We start from the raw sequence: 14,070 nt of genomic DNA, 5'->3' as shown, positions 1-14,070 counted from the left end.
ATACAAGAACGGAAAATGGACAACCTTCGCCCAATTCCATTGTACAGTACATCCCACATTGCTGCTAAAGTTTTCTTGCTGCTATCGCTGATGATGTACAAATAATACCGTAAATTCACACCCGATTGTGAGCATTCGCTATTGCACATCTCCCACTGCTGCTACGTTTTCTTTGCTTCCTTTAGCCTACTATATACCTGTATAGGTGAGTGACAAATAAATGGAATGTAATAGGCTGCATTTCACTCATTTGCCCACTAGAGGCCATCTACTATTAACATGTGGTAGGTTTGAGGTGGCAGGACCACTGATAAATACAGAACATGCAAGTTGGTGTTGAGAACTTCCAGCTAGAAATGTAGCAAAACAATGTCTAATGTTTATAAATATGAATTACATAATAATCATAATTCATTGAATCATTCAATTTATGTTATTGTTCTATACCAAAAATCACAAGTTAGGCAAGGATAGAAGTATACGGCCCAGTGAAAACAGAAAGCAAAAAGTTCACATAAGACATCTCAGTGTGTCAACACCAATCAAACCAAATAATTGACTGTTCCATACACATATCTAGCATCTTCCCATCCACACCACAGTTAGATAAGAGAGGAAAAAGAGACATGCGAGAGAGAATTTACCTGCCCTTGTCTGCGAGTGGAAAGAGACTTGGCAGGTAATGGAGGAGGACATAACTGGTGGATCTCTCCCAGAGCCATGATGTCCTGGTACCACCTCTCTAGGTTCAGTGCAGGCATGGCCTGCCTGCTCACATCAGATTGGCTCTGAGATGATATAAAGTGTTCAGCCAAAGGAGAAAAAAAGCAGCATTCCAAGCAGGCAGTAAAGGGGAAAGGGACAGTAACAGTATTCTTCAGAGTACGATATCAAGCCTGTGTTGTTCTATGGTGATTGCACTGGCAAAGAAAGAAGAGCATTTAAAGTTCACCAGATACCTTAGCTTTTAATGAACAGCATAGTCTAGTTGAAAGGGTAAATTACGTTTTTTCAATAATAATAAAGCAGGAATCCTTTTTCTACAGAATATATTTTCCTATTTGTGCAATTAAAAGTAATTAAGAAAGAGACATAGAAAAAGCAGGAATCATTTTCCAATGAATTGAAAGCAAAGTCAGTTGAAAAATGGTGTTATACGTGAACGCGATAGGCAAGGACCACACACCTGCATAGCGAGCAAGGGGGGAGGGCCACATGCAGTTGAGTGGCACAGGAAGGAGGGGTCAGGGGGAGGAAGCTGGAATGACTGGATGGAGGAGGAAGGGGAGGAGCCATGTATCTGCATCCTGTAGATCTGGCTTAACTGACTGACTGTGATGTACTCCTTCATCATCAGCAACAAAACAACCAACCCGTCCAATGAAGACACACACACACACACACACACACACACACACACACACACACACACACACACACACACACACACACACACACACACACACACACACAGACATGTGAAATAGGGAAAGAGAGCAGAAACAGAAAATGAGTACAGCCCGATTTATACTTCATCGTATGCTGAAAATAGCCGATCTATAAGCTCACAACGCGTTGTGAGTTTACAGATCGTCTATTTTCCGGCCCGTGGCACCATCGTACGACAGAGCATGAATTAGGCATAAGTTAGAGATATGTGACTGAAAGACGGACAATGCAAGAGAGCAGGCGGTGGTTCTACCTCACTGGGCAGACCCGGGGCTAACGTTACGGCCAAGGAAAGGCAGTGGAGAGTAGCAGGAGGAGGAGGAGAGTGTGGTAGGACAGAAGCGTTTCCATACATCTTATAGACATCAGACAGCTTGAGGTACTCCTGAACCAACAGCCAGAGCACAGGGAATAAAGAAAATGACTGACCGGAGAAATACTCCAAACACGATTCACTCGCATTCGCTTCACACTGCAAACCCCACTCACATGCACTCTGCCATTGAGGTAAATATTCATTGTAGTTACACATTCCCTCGCACCAACTAATGTCCCACATTCTCACATCATCCAGCAACTATGAAGTGACTTACAAATAAATATCACGTATATTTCACATTTCAAAATGTTCACAAATTGGCCCAAATAAATGTTTTTAAAAAGATTTTTGAATTATATTTTCGAATGTATTTTAGATTTATTGTGGCCTATATTTCCATGGATTTTTTTTTAATACATCATACACTGTACATAACATGACATATTTCTCAGTATGAGGTGGGCAGAATGAACCCATGCCATTTATGTAGATTATACTTGATACAAACTGAGGCTCAGGCAATTTTAAAAACACAGCAGCACAATCTTTCAAAAACTAGTTATAATTCCTTTTTTTTTCTTCACTTCATCACACTGTCGTGCTCATTCATTTTAGTGAGCAAACTCTCTGAGTTAGGATTTTACTGTGTACGAACAACAGGCTGTCACACATTTGTTAGGTTGTGTCTAAAGTAGAGCCCGACCAATGACAGAATTTTGAGTTCGACACCAGCGACTACCGAATTTTACAAAATGTAACTAGACTTTATTTTATTTAAACGCTTAAGCCCTATTCAAACACATAAATGCAGATACCGATGTAATGAAAATAAGTCAAATAATGACCGGTATTTCAGCCAGATGGACATATCGGCCGGGCTCTAGTCTGAAGGAGGGTTTTGTTGTGGTTTACCTCTTGTGGCCTAACAGGACAGGGTTCAGGACAGAGTTCGGGGGAGGGGATGTGTGAGGAGGAGGAGGAGGAGGTGGGAGAAGAGCGAGCGCTAGGAAGCAGGCCTTCCTCATTAACGAGGTCAGGCTCGCTGATGTGAAGAGATTCCTGTAGGGGTGCAACAGTTAATCGAACTAATCGGTTCAATCGTTAAAAATAAAATTTGATTGGGGGGGGATTGATTTTTGTGTTGATTCATTTATATATGAATACATATATTTAAAAAATGTGCTTCAAGATTACTTGATTAATTGAAAAGGTAATTGATTGAATCTCTGAAAATAATGGATAGTTGCAGCCCTAGATTCCTGTTTAAACAGCTGATCTGAGTTACAGCACTGACTATAAGCAGTGTTGCCTCAATTGTAGCCCAGCTTTTAATAATAATAACAACACCACACATAACAGTGTTTAGCCACTTGAACCCCAGCATTCATATTCTGGGGGGAACATTAGCCAAAAATATTATTATCTATTTTTGGCAAAGAGATTTGGTGTAAACAAAAAAAAACGGTCCAAGTACAGAGCTCACTCAGGTCCAGTTTACTAAGTCTAGACTAGAGGGTTTGTACTAACTGTGTGTTACAAAGTGTTGTAACTGTGCTGTGATATTGTGGGCTCCTGCTCACCTCTCTGGGGCTGCTGCTGTGGGACTTGGGGAAGCCTCTCCCTCCTGTCAGAGCATGGTACCTCTTCTCCAGGGAACACAACCTGTCCTTCTCCTAGAATGCAAGGTAACAGATAGATACAATGGATAGACCTTTATTACTACCCGAGGGAAATTCAGCTGTCAAAGCAGCACCACAGTAAGGATGAAACAAAGACACAGGTAAGGGTAGACTCTATACCCTTACCTCTACCCGGTAGAGACTACAGAATAAGTGGTAGGGTAACACTAATTTAAAAAATATATAACAATATAAAAGAAGATATAACATCACACCAGGCCCTCTGCGCCTGGGCTGGTCAGGTATGAATAATGTATAGCAGTAGATAGAAATATAGCTATATTGTGTGCATTCGGTCACCGATGCATAAATAGAATTAAAGGTAATGTTTTTTGGTTTAAACAAAAAATAAAAAGTTAAGTTAAAGCTCTATATTCTGATAGTAATCATTGCTACAGAGTGTTTGTTTAGTAACAGTCTCTCCAGTTTCTTTTATGAAGAGAAGCTGTTTAAAATTTGTCTGCTCACTTTTTTGTGTCATTACTTCCAATTTCACTTGTTCATCCTGTATGAATTCTCTCTCCTGATTGGATAAAATTGCTATCTCTTTTCAAAATCTTTTTATTAGGTTTTTTAGACAAAGCCCAGGGGCGAGTATACTGTACATAGCCTCTTCTTCATATATGGTATAAAATTGCTATCTCAATCTGTAAATGCATTTTCTGTTTACTAAAGAGCTGGAGAGATGGGGAGACCCCGCTGAAGAAACACTCTATAGCAATGACTGCTATTTTAATAATACAATTTAACACAACAATTTTAAAGAGGTGGTGCCATGTTTTTGCACTTTTTCTGTTTTCCATGTGTCTATAGCCAGATTCCATTCCCCAAAGCTCGGTCACTCGCTCACTCTCCTCGCTTCCTCCACTCGCGCCTAAGCCCCGCCCCTGCGAGGAGCCGAGGATTATTTGCGAGGACGAGTGGCCGACCAGCTGGAGGGGATCGGACTGCACTTGCTGCGCGTCATTTCAAAGCGACGGCAAATTCCGCGATCACTTATGACGTCTCACACAGCTGGATTACTGGAACACAGCCAACACAGCCAACCGAGCCGATCATATAGCTTGTCATTGCCATGAAAATAATATATATGCATAGAATAATATGCAGGTATAGAATAATACAGAATAGAATAGACAATTCATCAATGTGGATGGCCACATTGTTATCTTTATAGTTAACATTTTGTGCAAAGCCATTTATTCCTGAAATAGTGAACGAAGCGCCAGGATGAGCAAACTTACATTTATGAATTAAATCCTGACCCGTCCCTCTTTTTGCTCGTACAGTCCCCAGACCCCCCACCCCCCGCAGCAGTCCCGCACAGCACTGCTGCGTATAACAGCCACCGTATATTACAGAGTATGTCTGACTCTGAATTACATCATTCATGCAGGGTGGCCATACGTCCTCTTTTACCCGGACATATACTCTTTTGGGGGGCTGTCTGGGGGGGTTTTATAAAATCCTTCAAATGTCCGGGGTTTTGAGGGTTTGGGTGATATCCTCCCCACTTCTGGGAAGAAGAAAAAACCTCAGACGATTTTGTGATTTTGCTTGATATTGTTTGATAGCGAAATAAATCATGACTGATAGACATGAAAGAAGACCCTTCACAGCAAATAGATAATTTTAAAATTTAAGAATCGGTTCAGAATTGAATGAGTACGGTTAAATAGCGTAAAGTGTCCTCTTTTTGGGGAATTCAGAATATAGTCACCCTATATTCAGTCTATATATAAATACAATACATTATTTTAAACATAATCTTTGTCACAGTAATTTATAATAGTCCATGCACTGCATTGAGGCATGCACGGAGAGAAATTAACTATCAGCTTTTGAGACAGTATAAGTGTGCACAATATATTACAATGTATATAATTGTATTATACTTATATCATACAAAGCAATAAAGCCAGTGGCTTGTTGCGTCTTTTCAGTTAATTTACACTGTGTGTGTGTGTGTGTGTGTGTGTGTGTGTGTGTGTGTGTGAGATGGGCAACGAGTGATCGGCGGGGGCGAGGGGGGGGCAGCCGGTGTTTTCGGGGCATGGTTTCGGGTTTCAAGCATTGTTTGTGTGGCCACATGTGGAGGAGGACCATGTATACGTCACGGGAGAAGGGAAAAAACAAAAAAAACGTGTACACGTGATGCGGAAGTCTGCCGCGGAGGAGCTGACGAGAGTGGTCGAGCCTACACTAGATGTACACTCGCTAAATGCCTCCTCGGCTCCTCCACTCGACTCCACTCGCCTCCTCCAAGAAGCAACTGAGTAATTGGAATTTAGCACATCCGGTTTGGAGTCGGAGTGACCGAGTGGGAGTGAGCGAGTGGCCGAGATTTTCGGGTTTGGAATCTGGCTTATGAGGTTGATAGAACTTCATTAAGCCCCCCGGTGGTGTTTTTATGGTGTTTTATGTCTTCTCTGACTATTTGGAGTTTCTTCCTGGAGGCTGAAACCTTGAGGGTCAAACGTGCCAATAGAGAAACAGCGCTTTAGTGACATCACAAAGCCCACACCCTCCCCCTCATTATCATAACACAACAGGTGTGGGCATGAGGAGGAGGGACTAGGACAGGTGGGTGGTGCTAAGGTGGTGGAGGAGGTGCTAAGGTGAGAACCAGGTATACTTAATGCACTGGTGGGTGTGTCTACATAAAAACAACATTTTAACACTTACTGTACACTTTTTTTTTGTTGAAAAAAATCCTTACATAATAATAATACCTTATGATCAGGTTTTAGGGTTGAAAAATATCATGGCACTCCATCTTTAACGTACACCCCTTTAACCAAATGAACCCTAGCCTCCCTATTCTGGGCAATCATAGTTACAGAATGCGAACATTCGGCAAAATAAAATCTGCGAAAAGAGGCAAATATTCTGTGAAAATAGCTGATCTGCAAGCTCACAGAGCTTGTGAGTTTGCAGATTAGACTAGTTTGTAGACTATTTTAGCTATTAGATGTACAACAAAGCATATAGGGTTGAAGAGGTTAAAGAACTAAAGACTGGCTTGGCTGTCTGCACTTCACCAGTCTTACTGGTAGATAGCCTGGGCACCATTCCTTGTCGGGTATATGATCCGGTCGGGAGCTCTACGTCATCCGCGTCATCAGCGACCGGATCGCGACAAACCGGAAACACGTCTCACCCCAAAATAGGTCCGTCCTATAAAATCCTTGATGCGGCGTAGTTTAGCTTATTTTTTAAATATAAATGTGAGTGTACTTTCCGGAGACTATTTAGCGTCTGTATTATCCGTATTATCCCACGGGGAAATTCTATTCCATTTAAATAGGGATTGGGGAACCAAAACAAAGCGGCACCGCAAAACCGGATCGCGACAATCCGGAAACAGGATTCTTTTTTCTTTTTTCTTTTTCAGTAGGCGTGGCCTAGACCGGATCATATGGGCCTTTAGTAACAGACACCAGGCTTTCCTCCGAGGTGGAAAGACTGGTGATGCGAGGTTAACTGGTAGATAGCCATGGTGACCAGGGCCGGATTAGCACTATGTGGTGCCCCAGGGCGACCTGAAGTTGAGGTGCCCCCCGCGCGCCCACGCGCAAAGCGCGCGGGCGCCGAAATCGTGCACTCGCGCAAACAAATTGGCGGATTTTGTTAAGTTTCTTTTCGGTTTTTGGTTACTTTATTTCGGTTTTAGGGTTAGGGTTATGTTAAGGTTATGTTATTTAAAAAAAATAAAAAATAAAAAATAAATGTTTTGGTAGCCCCCATTGGCTGGTGCCCCAGGGCACTCGCCCCCAACGGCCTATGGGTAATCCGGCCCTGATGGTGACCATCAATCCATGAGCACCACACAAGATATCAGAAAAAAATGGACCTGTCAGGGTCCATGCAAGTAAAATAAAGGATTGTCACCTTTTGCAGCAGCTGCAGGGCCAGGGTTCTGTCTTTAGCCATTCTCTCACATTCCTGAGCTGCCTGCAGTCCCATCTGTTTGGCCTGAGCATCCAGAGCTGCCATCCTCTCCTGGAGGGTAATCAATCAACATCAACATCTTATTGTCACCAATGTCACGGCCACGCACAGTATGACAGTATGCTGCACTGATGTTTCATTGTTCTTTTTTTCTTTGTTGTGTAAGAATTATTATTTATTTATTTTCAAAATGTGCCAAACTGGAAGAGAGAACGATATTCAAAAAGCTTTTTGTCAGTGTACTGTATATTTAGAAACATAAAAGTGAATTGTTGTCTGGATGTAGCCACCTTCCTGTGGCTCACACTGCGGTGGTATTCAGCTCGCTCCTGGAGGAGCTGGGAGGTCTGCAGCTCCTTCCTCTCCTCCAGACTGCTCTCCTCCTCCAGCTGACGAAACTCCAGATCCTCAAACTGTTTGGTCCTACTCTCCAGAGCTTCAGCCTCCTGAGCACGCACACGCACACACACACACACACACACACACACACACACACACACACACACACACACACACACACACACACACGCAGGCAAACACACACAGAATATTCACACTGTTGGAACACGCTGAAGAGAGAGCAAATATTTATAGGAAAATACTCCTTACTTTACCATTGTCCTTATTGCCAAATGTGACAGTGTAATGTTCACAAAAGATGGCCGTCATTCATGATGAAGATTAATATGCAAGCAACTAGCAGGCTCTTAGAGGCGGGGTGCTGAGTGGTAATAGCATTAGTACTTTAGCATTAGTACTTGCAAATAGGGAGTTCCCCAGCATCCAGACCGAGTAGGTAAGAGAGACGAAGTAACCACGAGAAGTGGCACATACGCAGTGTCTATTCATATCTCACAAACATGCAAAGAGCTAATATGAACCTTAAAAATGTGCCATCAGCTTTGAAGTAAAAAGAGAACCCCAGCAGGGGAAGTAGAAGTGCACAATAAGCAAACTATCATTAGCTCTGTTTGGAGTGCATCAAACAGCGCTAATGTTAAGCCTGATTTATTCTTCAAATAGTTGCACACAGGTGTAGAGTACCGGAAATACAAGTTCACAACGCGTTGCGCTGTGATGCGTTCTGAGCTTGTAGATTGGCAATTTCTGGTGCGTAACAGATATTGGAGCAGTTGAACTTGGCACCTTGAGAAGTCTGGGCAATCTGGGAAATCGGCAATGTTTTCCAAAACGTGAAAAAGTAAAGAATAAAAGTATGCATTGGAAAATGGTAAGAAATAATGTAGAAAGGTACATGATTTGAACATGCACGGTACATCCTTATCAGACCTAAATTTACCTGTCAACTTATTGTTTTTGCCATAATGAAATATTAAGCCTTAAATGACAAAATGTTCAATAATGTTCAAATCATGTACACATTACTTGACCTTATTTCAGACCATTTTACAAAGCATACAGTTATTCTTTATTTTTGTACATTTTGGAAAAAATAGTCAATTTAACATTGAGGTGCCCAGACTTCTCAGGTGCCCACTCTTCCGGTTACCTGTGACCCCATGCGCAACTATGTAAGTCAGTGCTTTAGCGGGGCCTGCGTTTCTATCTGTCACTAGGTGTAGTATAACTCACTGTTGCCAGCCAGTGGGCTGCTGTGTGAGAACACTGACCCTGCAGAGTCGCTCCTGCAACTGTTCCCTTAGAGACAAGGCACACTTATCAAACTGCCTCTTCAGCTCATTGTACTCTTCCCTCTGTCTGTCCAGGAGCTGCCGCTCAGCCGACACATTAGCCCTCCCCTAAAACACACGTAAAACACATATAAACACACACACACACACACACACACACAGTCACGCACGCACGCATGCACAAACACACACACAACACGCTCACGTGCACACAGCCACACGCGCGCACACACGCATACGCACACGCATGCACATGCACGCGCGCGCACACGCACGCACGCACGCACGCACGCACGCACGCACGCGCGCACGCACGCACGCACGCACGCACGCACACACACACACACACACACACACACACACAGATGCACACGTGCCAATGCAGGGAGAAAAACAAAACAAAACACAAATGCAATCTCAAATACATGCAGCCAAGCGTTCCATGTTAAGTATAATATATGATGAATGAAGCAGAGGTTAGAGGTCAGGGCGTTATGGACAGCCAGGCTTCAATCAATTCAGTAGCATTAAAATATGAGAAGGAAAACTGGGAATGTATATGTTTTAGATCACGCGGATCACGAGTTTGACATCACTGTTTTAGATCAATACAATGAATGAAATCACATCCACACACAAAAAAACAACGACTACATAAACGGCATTAGCAGACCTAAAAACAGTGGGTATAGGGTCAGAACAGTTTGCAAAAGCCACGAGTCAGTGCATGTCTCAGTTATAGGGTCAACGGTATGTTTTTGTCATTTAAATTAACTTGTCATTGTATACAGTATCATAGAGTCGTACATTTACTTCTTGTGGGGGTATGACATCAAGCTCATGTGGAGATTTCATGGTGGTCATTTACACTGGAACAAAGTAATGCTATATGGTTTGAATTGGTTTGGTTGTTATCCCAGGAGGTTGTATTTGTATGCCTTCCACTCCCCCCCACGTCATTGCAGACCATCTGTATTCATGCACGCGTGTTCAAATGCACATACAGTACATGTAAGGGTCCATTTGGTTACATGTGCACACCCTCAGAGCAACAAATGGGTAAATGAACACTGAGGATTTAACTGTTTTAGCGTGCTGTACATTCTCATGCACACTCCTGTCTGTCTGTGTGTGTGTGTGTGTGTGTGTGTGTGTGTGTGTGTGTGTGTGTGTGTGTGTGTGTGTGTGTGTGTGTGTGTGTGTGTGTGTGTGTGTGTGTGTGTGTTTTTGTGTGACGGACGGTGCAGACTGGGCTATGTTTACTGTTTGCATCCTGCCCTGCGTGCCCACCTTGCTCTTCTCTCTCTGGGTGGTCTTGTCCAGCTGGCTGAGTTGGAGCTGCAGCTGAGCGATCATTTCATTCTCCACCTCCACCTGTTCCTGCTCCGCCTGGCTCTCGCCCTGCAGCAGAGCTCGCTCCATCTCCACCTGGGGTTTGGAACCGTTTTACAATCACTTCATAGATAGCAGCCATGATAAACAACAAACAAAAACAAAAGATCTCAATTAAGCACATTAACCCTGGGATTCCTATTTGTCCCTATAATGGACTTTTATGACTTGATGACTGCTATGTGTGTGTTGTTGCCAAACAAAGGCTTTTACTTATTCTTTATATATAAAATGACAATAAACATATCTTATCTATAATCTTATCTTAGCTTATCTTATCTTGGCCATGTCATTGATTATAGGCGAATATTATAAAATTAAAATTAAATAAGAAAAAAATATATAGAAAATATAGAAAATAAAGAAAATAAAAGAAAGAAAATAAATATAAATAAAATATTTTCCAAAAACAATTGTAAAACTTTCAAAAGTATAAAATGGTAATTAAGTGGTAAAATAACTACATTGTTTGTGAAATAAGCTCTTCAGTTAATTCAGTATGGAGAAATCAAAGATTTGCACCATTTATATTAGAATGCTATGGTGCTTTTGAGGTGAAGCTAATCTGACTTACATGACACGTGATGTAATAGCATTATGTTGCACAGCAGTGAACTAAATAAATGCTGAACAACACATCAACTCAGAGGTGAACCTGCAAACAATCCCTTCACCAGATACACAACAGTAATTTGATCCAAGAGACGTTTTGTTAGCTACAGTATGATTGTTATTGTTCGTGGTGCCTGTGTGTATGTGTGTGTGTGTGTGTGTGTGTGTGTGTGTGTGTGTGTGTGTGTGTGTGTGTGTGTGTGTGTGTGTGTGTGTGTGTGTGTGTGTGTGTGTGTGTGTGTGTGTGTGTGTGTGTGTGTGTGTGTGTGTGTGTGTGTGCTCTGACCTCCTGTCTGGTCTCCTGTATCTGCTGCTCCAGCTCAGTGACTGTGTGTTTCAGTTGGTCCACTCTGGACAGAGCCATGTTCCTCTCATCCTCCAGGTGAACCTGGTCCTGGCTGCTGGCTCCAGGCATTACATATCCCAACAGCTCTTCACACTGCTGTTACAAGCAACACAAACTTAGCTGATCACTTTAACGCTGGAATCCCTATTTTGGACATTTAAATAACTATGTAAAAAAATGTGTGTGTGTGTGTGTGTGTGTGTGTGTGTGTGTGTGTGTGTGTGTGTGTGTGTGTGTGTGTGTGTGTGTGTGTGTGTGTGTGTGTGTGTGTGTGTGTGTGTGTGAGCGAGAGAGAGAGAGAGAGAGAGAGAGAGAGAGAGAGAGAGAGAGAGAGAGAGAGAGAGAGAGAGTACATGGTGTGTGTGTGCATACTGAGAGAGAGTGTCAGTGTTCTGTATCTCACCTCTTGATGGGTGCTCTCCGTACTGCTGGACTCTTCTCTCTGGTACTCCTCGTCACACTCTCTCCGCCTCTGAGCCCTTTCTCCACCCTGAGCAGACGGTCCACCTCCAGACTCTGGGCAGGTGCCTCTCGCATGCCCCTCCCTCATCCCAGGGAACAGCCCTGCCCTCCCCGTCTGGCCCAGCTCCTCTGGCCTGTCCTCCTGGTTGTATCCGGCACACAGATTCAGGATGGACTCCAGCCTCTTTCGCTCCTACGGGAGGGGAAGGAGGAATGGAGACGAGGGGTTAACACGGCCACATACAATGTAGATCCTATTCCTGAGTGGCCTGAAATGTCCTTGCATGACATTGTCCCTTTGAAGCAGCTGTCGGTCAGCCGTTGGCAGCAGCCAGCTGTAACCTGATAGCAGAACATGGCGAAGTTGACGTGATTTGCGCCTCAGCATGGAGCGTGTAATACCCTCTGCCAGGGCGAGTACTGTACAGCATATGAAAACAGAATCGTACTAGAGCATGCCTAGACACTAGTATTTGGCACGCTCAGAGATGGGCAATGAGTTGGATTGACTTCTGTCACAGACTTCATACACAAAGTGAGCCACATGGAGTTTGAACTGATTACTGACCATATTCACACGGCAGCCATTTTGCACTTACATCATACATGGGGGGGGGGGGGGGTGTTGGCTGTAGAGGACAGTCAAACGCCAACATAACACATGTGGGACACCAGGGATGCCAATTTCAATTGGAAAGGAGAGGACAATATACATTTATGGAATCTCTGTGTGTGTGTGTGTGTGTGTGTGAGTGTGTGTGTGTCTGTCTGTCCTGGGCATAACTTCGCAATGGGGGTCCGCAGCCAAGGGCTATGGCTATTTAAAAGTTTGGGAATCACGGACAATACTGCAATAAATGACAACTTACACTTACAGTAAATAAAGTCCATAAAGTGCTCTGTGCTCAAAGTGAAAGGTGCAAAAAAGCAGCAAATGTTTCGGGCCTAGGACCTTCGTCGGTGCTGTATGAGTGGATCACAGACAGACAAGTTGCTCTTAGAGCAACTTGCCTGTCTGTGACAAGGTCTGTGACAGAGTCTTTTTCTGCCAGTTTTCACTTACAGTAAATAGAAATGGATGGATAGCTACCGACTGCACCACATGATACCGCAAACCCCTCATCAACACTCATTTTGCTCTTAACTCTGGGATCAGAGCTGCTTTAGTTGCTGCCCTTGGTGCTTGTGTGATCATTTTAAAGCCTGACTGCGTCTCTGATGTTGTCATTCTTTTCAGTGGCTTTGTTTATTTCATTTGCCAATGATAGGTTGTGTCTCTGCTCAGTCTATATATTCTCTTGTCACTACTGTATATTTCATAAATTGATTTATAGTACTTTTATCCAGCAAAATAACAGGGCAGGTAGGTAACAATAACACAGGCTGTGCTAAATGGCTATTATACCTCAAATAAATCTGTCAAGAAACTAAATCAAAATCTGTCGTTCTATCATTTTGTTTACTGGATCTAAGCTTTTAGAGAATTATATGGTTTGGCAGAATATATGAAAATAAATATCCTAAATAAATGTTGTCTCATCAGGCCTGATTTAAGAGGCCAAGCTCCTCTGATTTCATATTAACTACTCAAATCTAGGCCCAAACAAGCCTGTGGCTCTCAGGATCTAATATGGTATGCTTTGCTGACTTTGCTCTGAAGCAATAGAGATGGGTACAGTTTGTGAGTAAACAAAGCTATTCATCATCCTCAGTTGCTTGCTATTGCTCGAGGTGAGAATGAATTATAACTTGATCCAGTGGGAGTTGAGCAGACAATGTGGAGGGGTCTGTGCAAACAACACTATTCTAAATGTAATGTTGTTTAGAAGGCATAGTGGCAGGCCAAGATGGAAAATCCACAGACCTGCAGTAATTGTCTAAGCAAACTGCTAGCTGGCATTGGCAGGGTGGGACCTTCCTGTCCACAGAACCAGCAAGTAGCAAGCAGAGGAAACTACTGTCACAAAGAGATCATTCTTTTTGACTGACAACTCATTATTTTCAAATTAGTGGTTTAAACTACTGTATGATCATGTAGAAATCAAAGAAAAGTCATATTAAAGTCTCACTGTGAAACGTTCATTTTAGTAGTCTGTTTTAGCGACACCCCTTTGGGTCCTATAATGCCTGAGGATATTTTGGAAAGCAACAACATGTCGCCAGAAACGTTATTTATTACTGTAAAAAAGATGAATACACTTTCAATCT

The 14,070-nt window shown here is 42.9% G+C and overlaps 1 protein-coding gene across 1 annotated transcript in view; it reads right to left on the bottom strand.

Moving 5' to 3' along the window:
• The window catches only part of phldb1a (pleckstrin homology-like domain, family B, member 1a), a 32,955-nt gene that overhangs the window by 8,934 nt on the left and 9,951 nt on the right, over window positions 1-14,070 (bottom strand). The window contains exons 6-17 of the mRNA XM_080435988.1: window positions 12,152-12,282; window positions 11,804-12,055; window positions 11,341-11,496; window positions 10,341-10,478; window positions 9,030-9,158; window positions 7,689-7,844; window positions 7,339-7,449; window positions 3,349-3,441; window positions 2,681-2,827; window positions 1,703-1,834; window positions 1,187-1,345; window positions 645-788 (exon numbers count right to left, since the gene is read on the bottom strand). Coding sequence (XP_080292114.1) covers window positions 645-788; window positions 1,187-1,345; window positions 1,703-1,834; window positions 2,681-2,827; window positions 3,349-3,441; window positions 7,339-7,449; window positions 7,689-7,844; window positions 9,030-9,158; window positions 10,341-10,478; window positions 11,341-11,496; window positions 11,804-12,055; window positions 12,152-12,282 — 1,748 coding nt within the window. The remainder of the gene's footprint in view (window positions 1-644; window positions 789-1,186; window positions 1,346-1,702; window positions 1,835-2,680; window positions 2,828-3,348; window positions 3,442-7,338; window positions 7,450-7,688; window positions 7,845-9,029; window positions 9,159-10,340; window positions 10,479-11,340; window positions 11,497-11,803; window positions 12,056-12,151; window positions 12,283-14,070) is intronic.

Source organism: Gymnoscopelus braueri (genome assembly GCF_963280865.1).
Source record: "Gymnoscopelus braueri genome assembly, chromosome: 8".
Classification (NCBI taxonomy): Eukaryota; Metazoa; Chordata; class Actinopteri; order Myctophiformes; family Myctophidae; genus Gymnoscopelus; species Gymnoscopelus braueri.
This window is presented reverse-complemented; position numbering and strand designations above follow the sequence as displayed.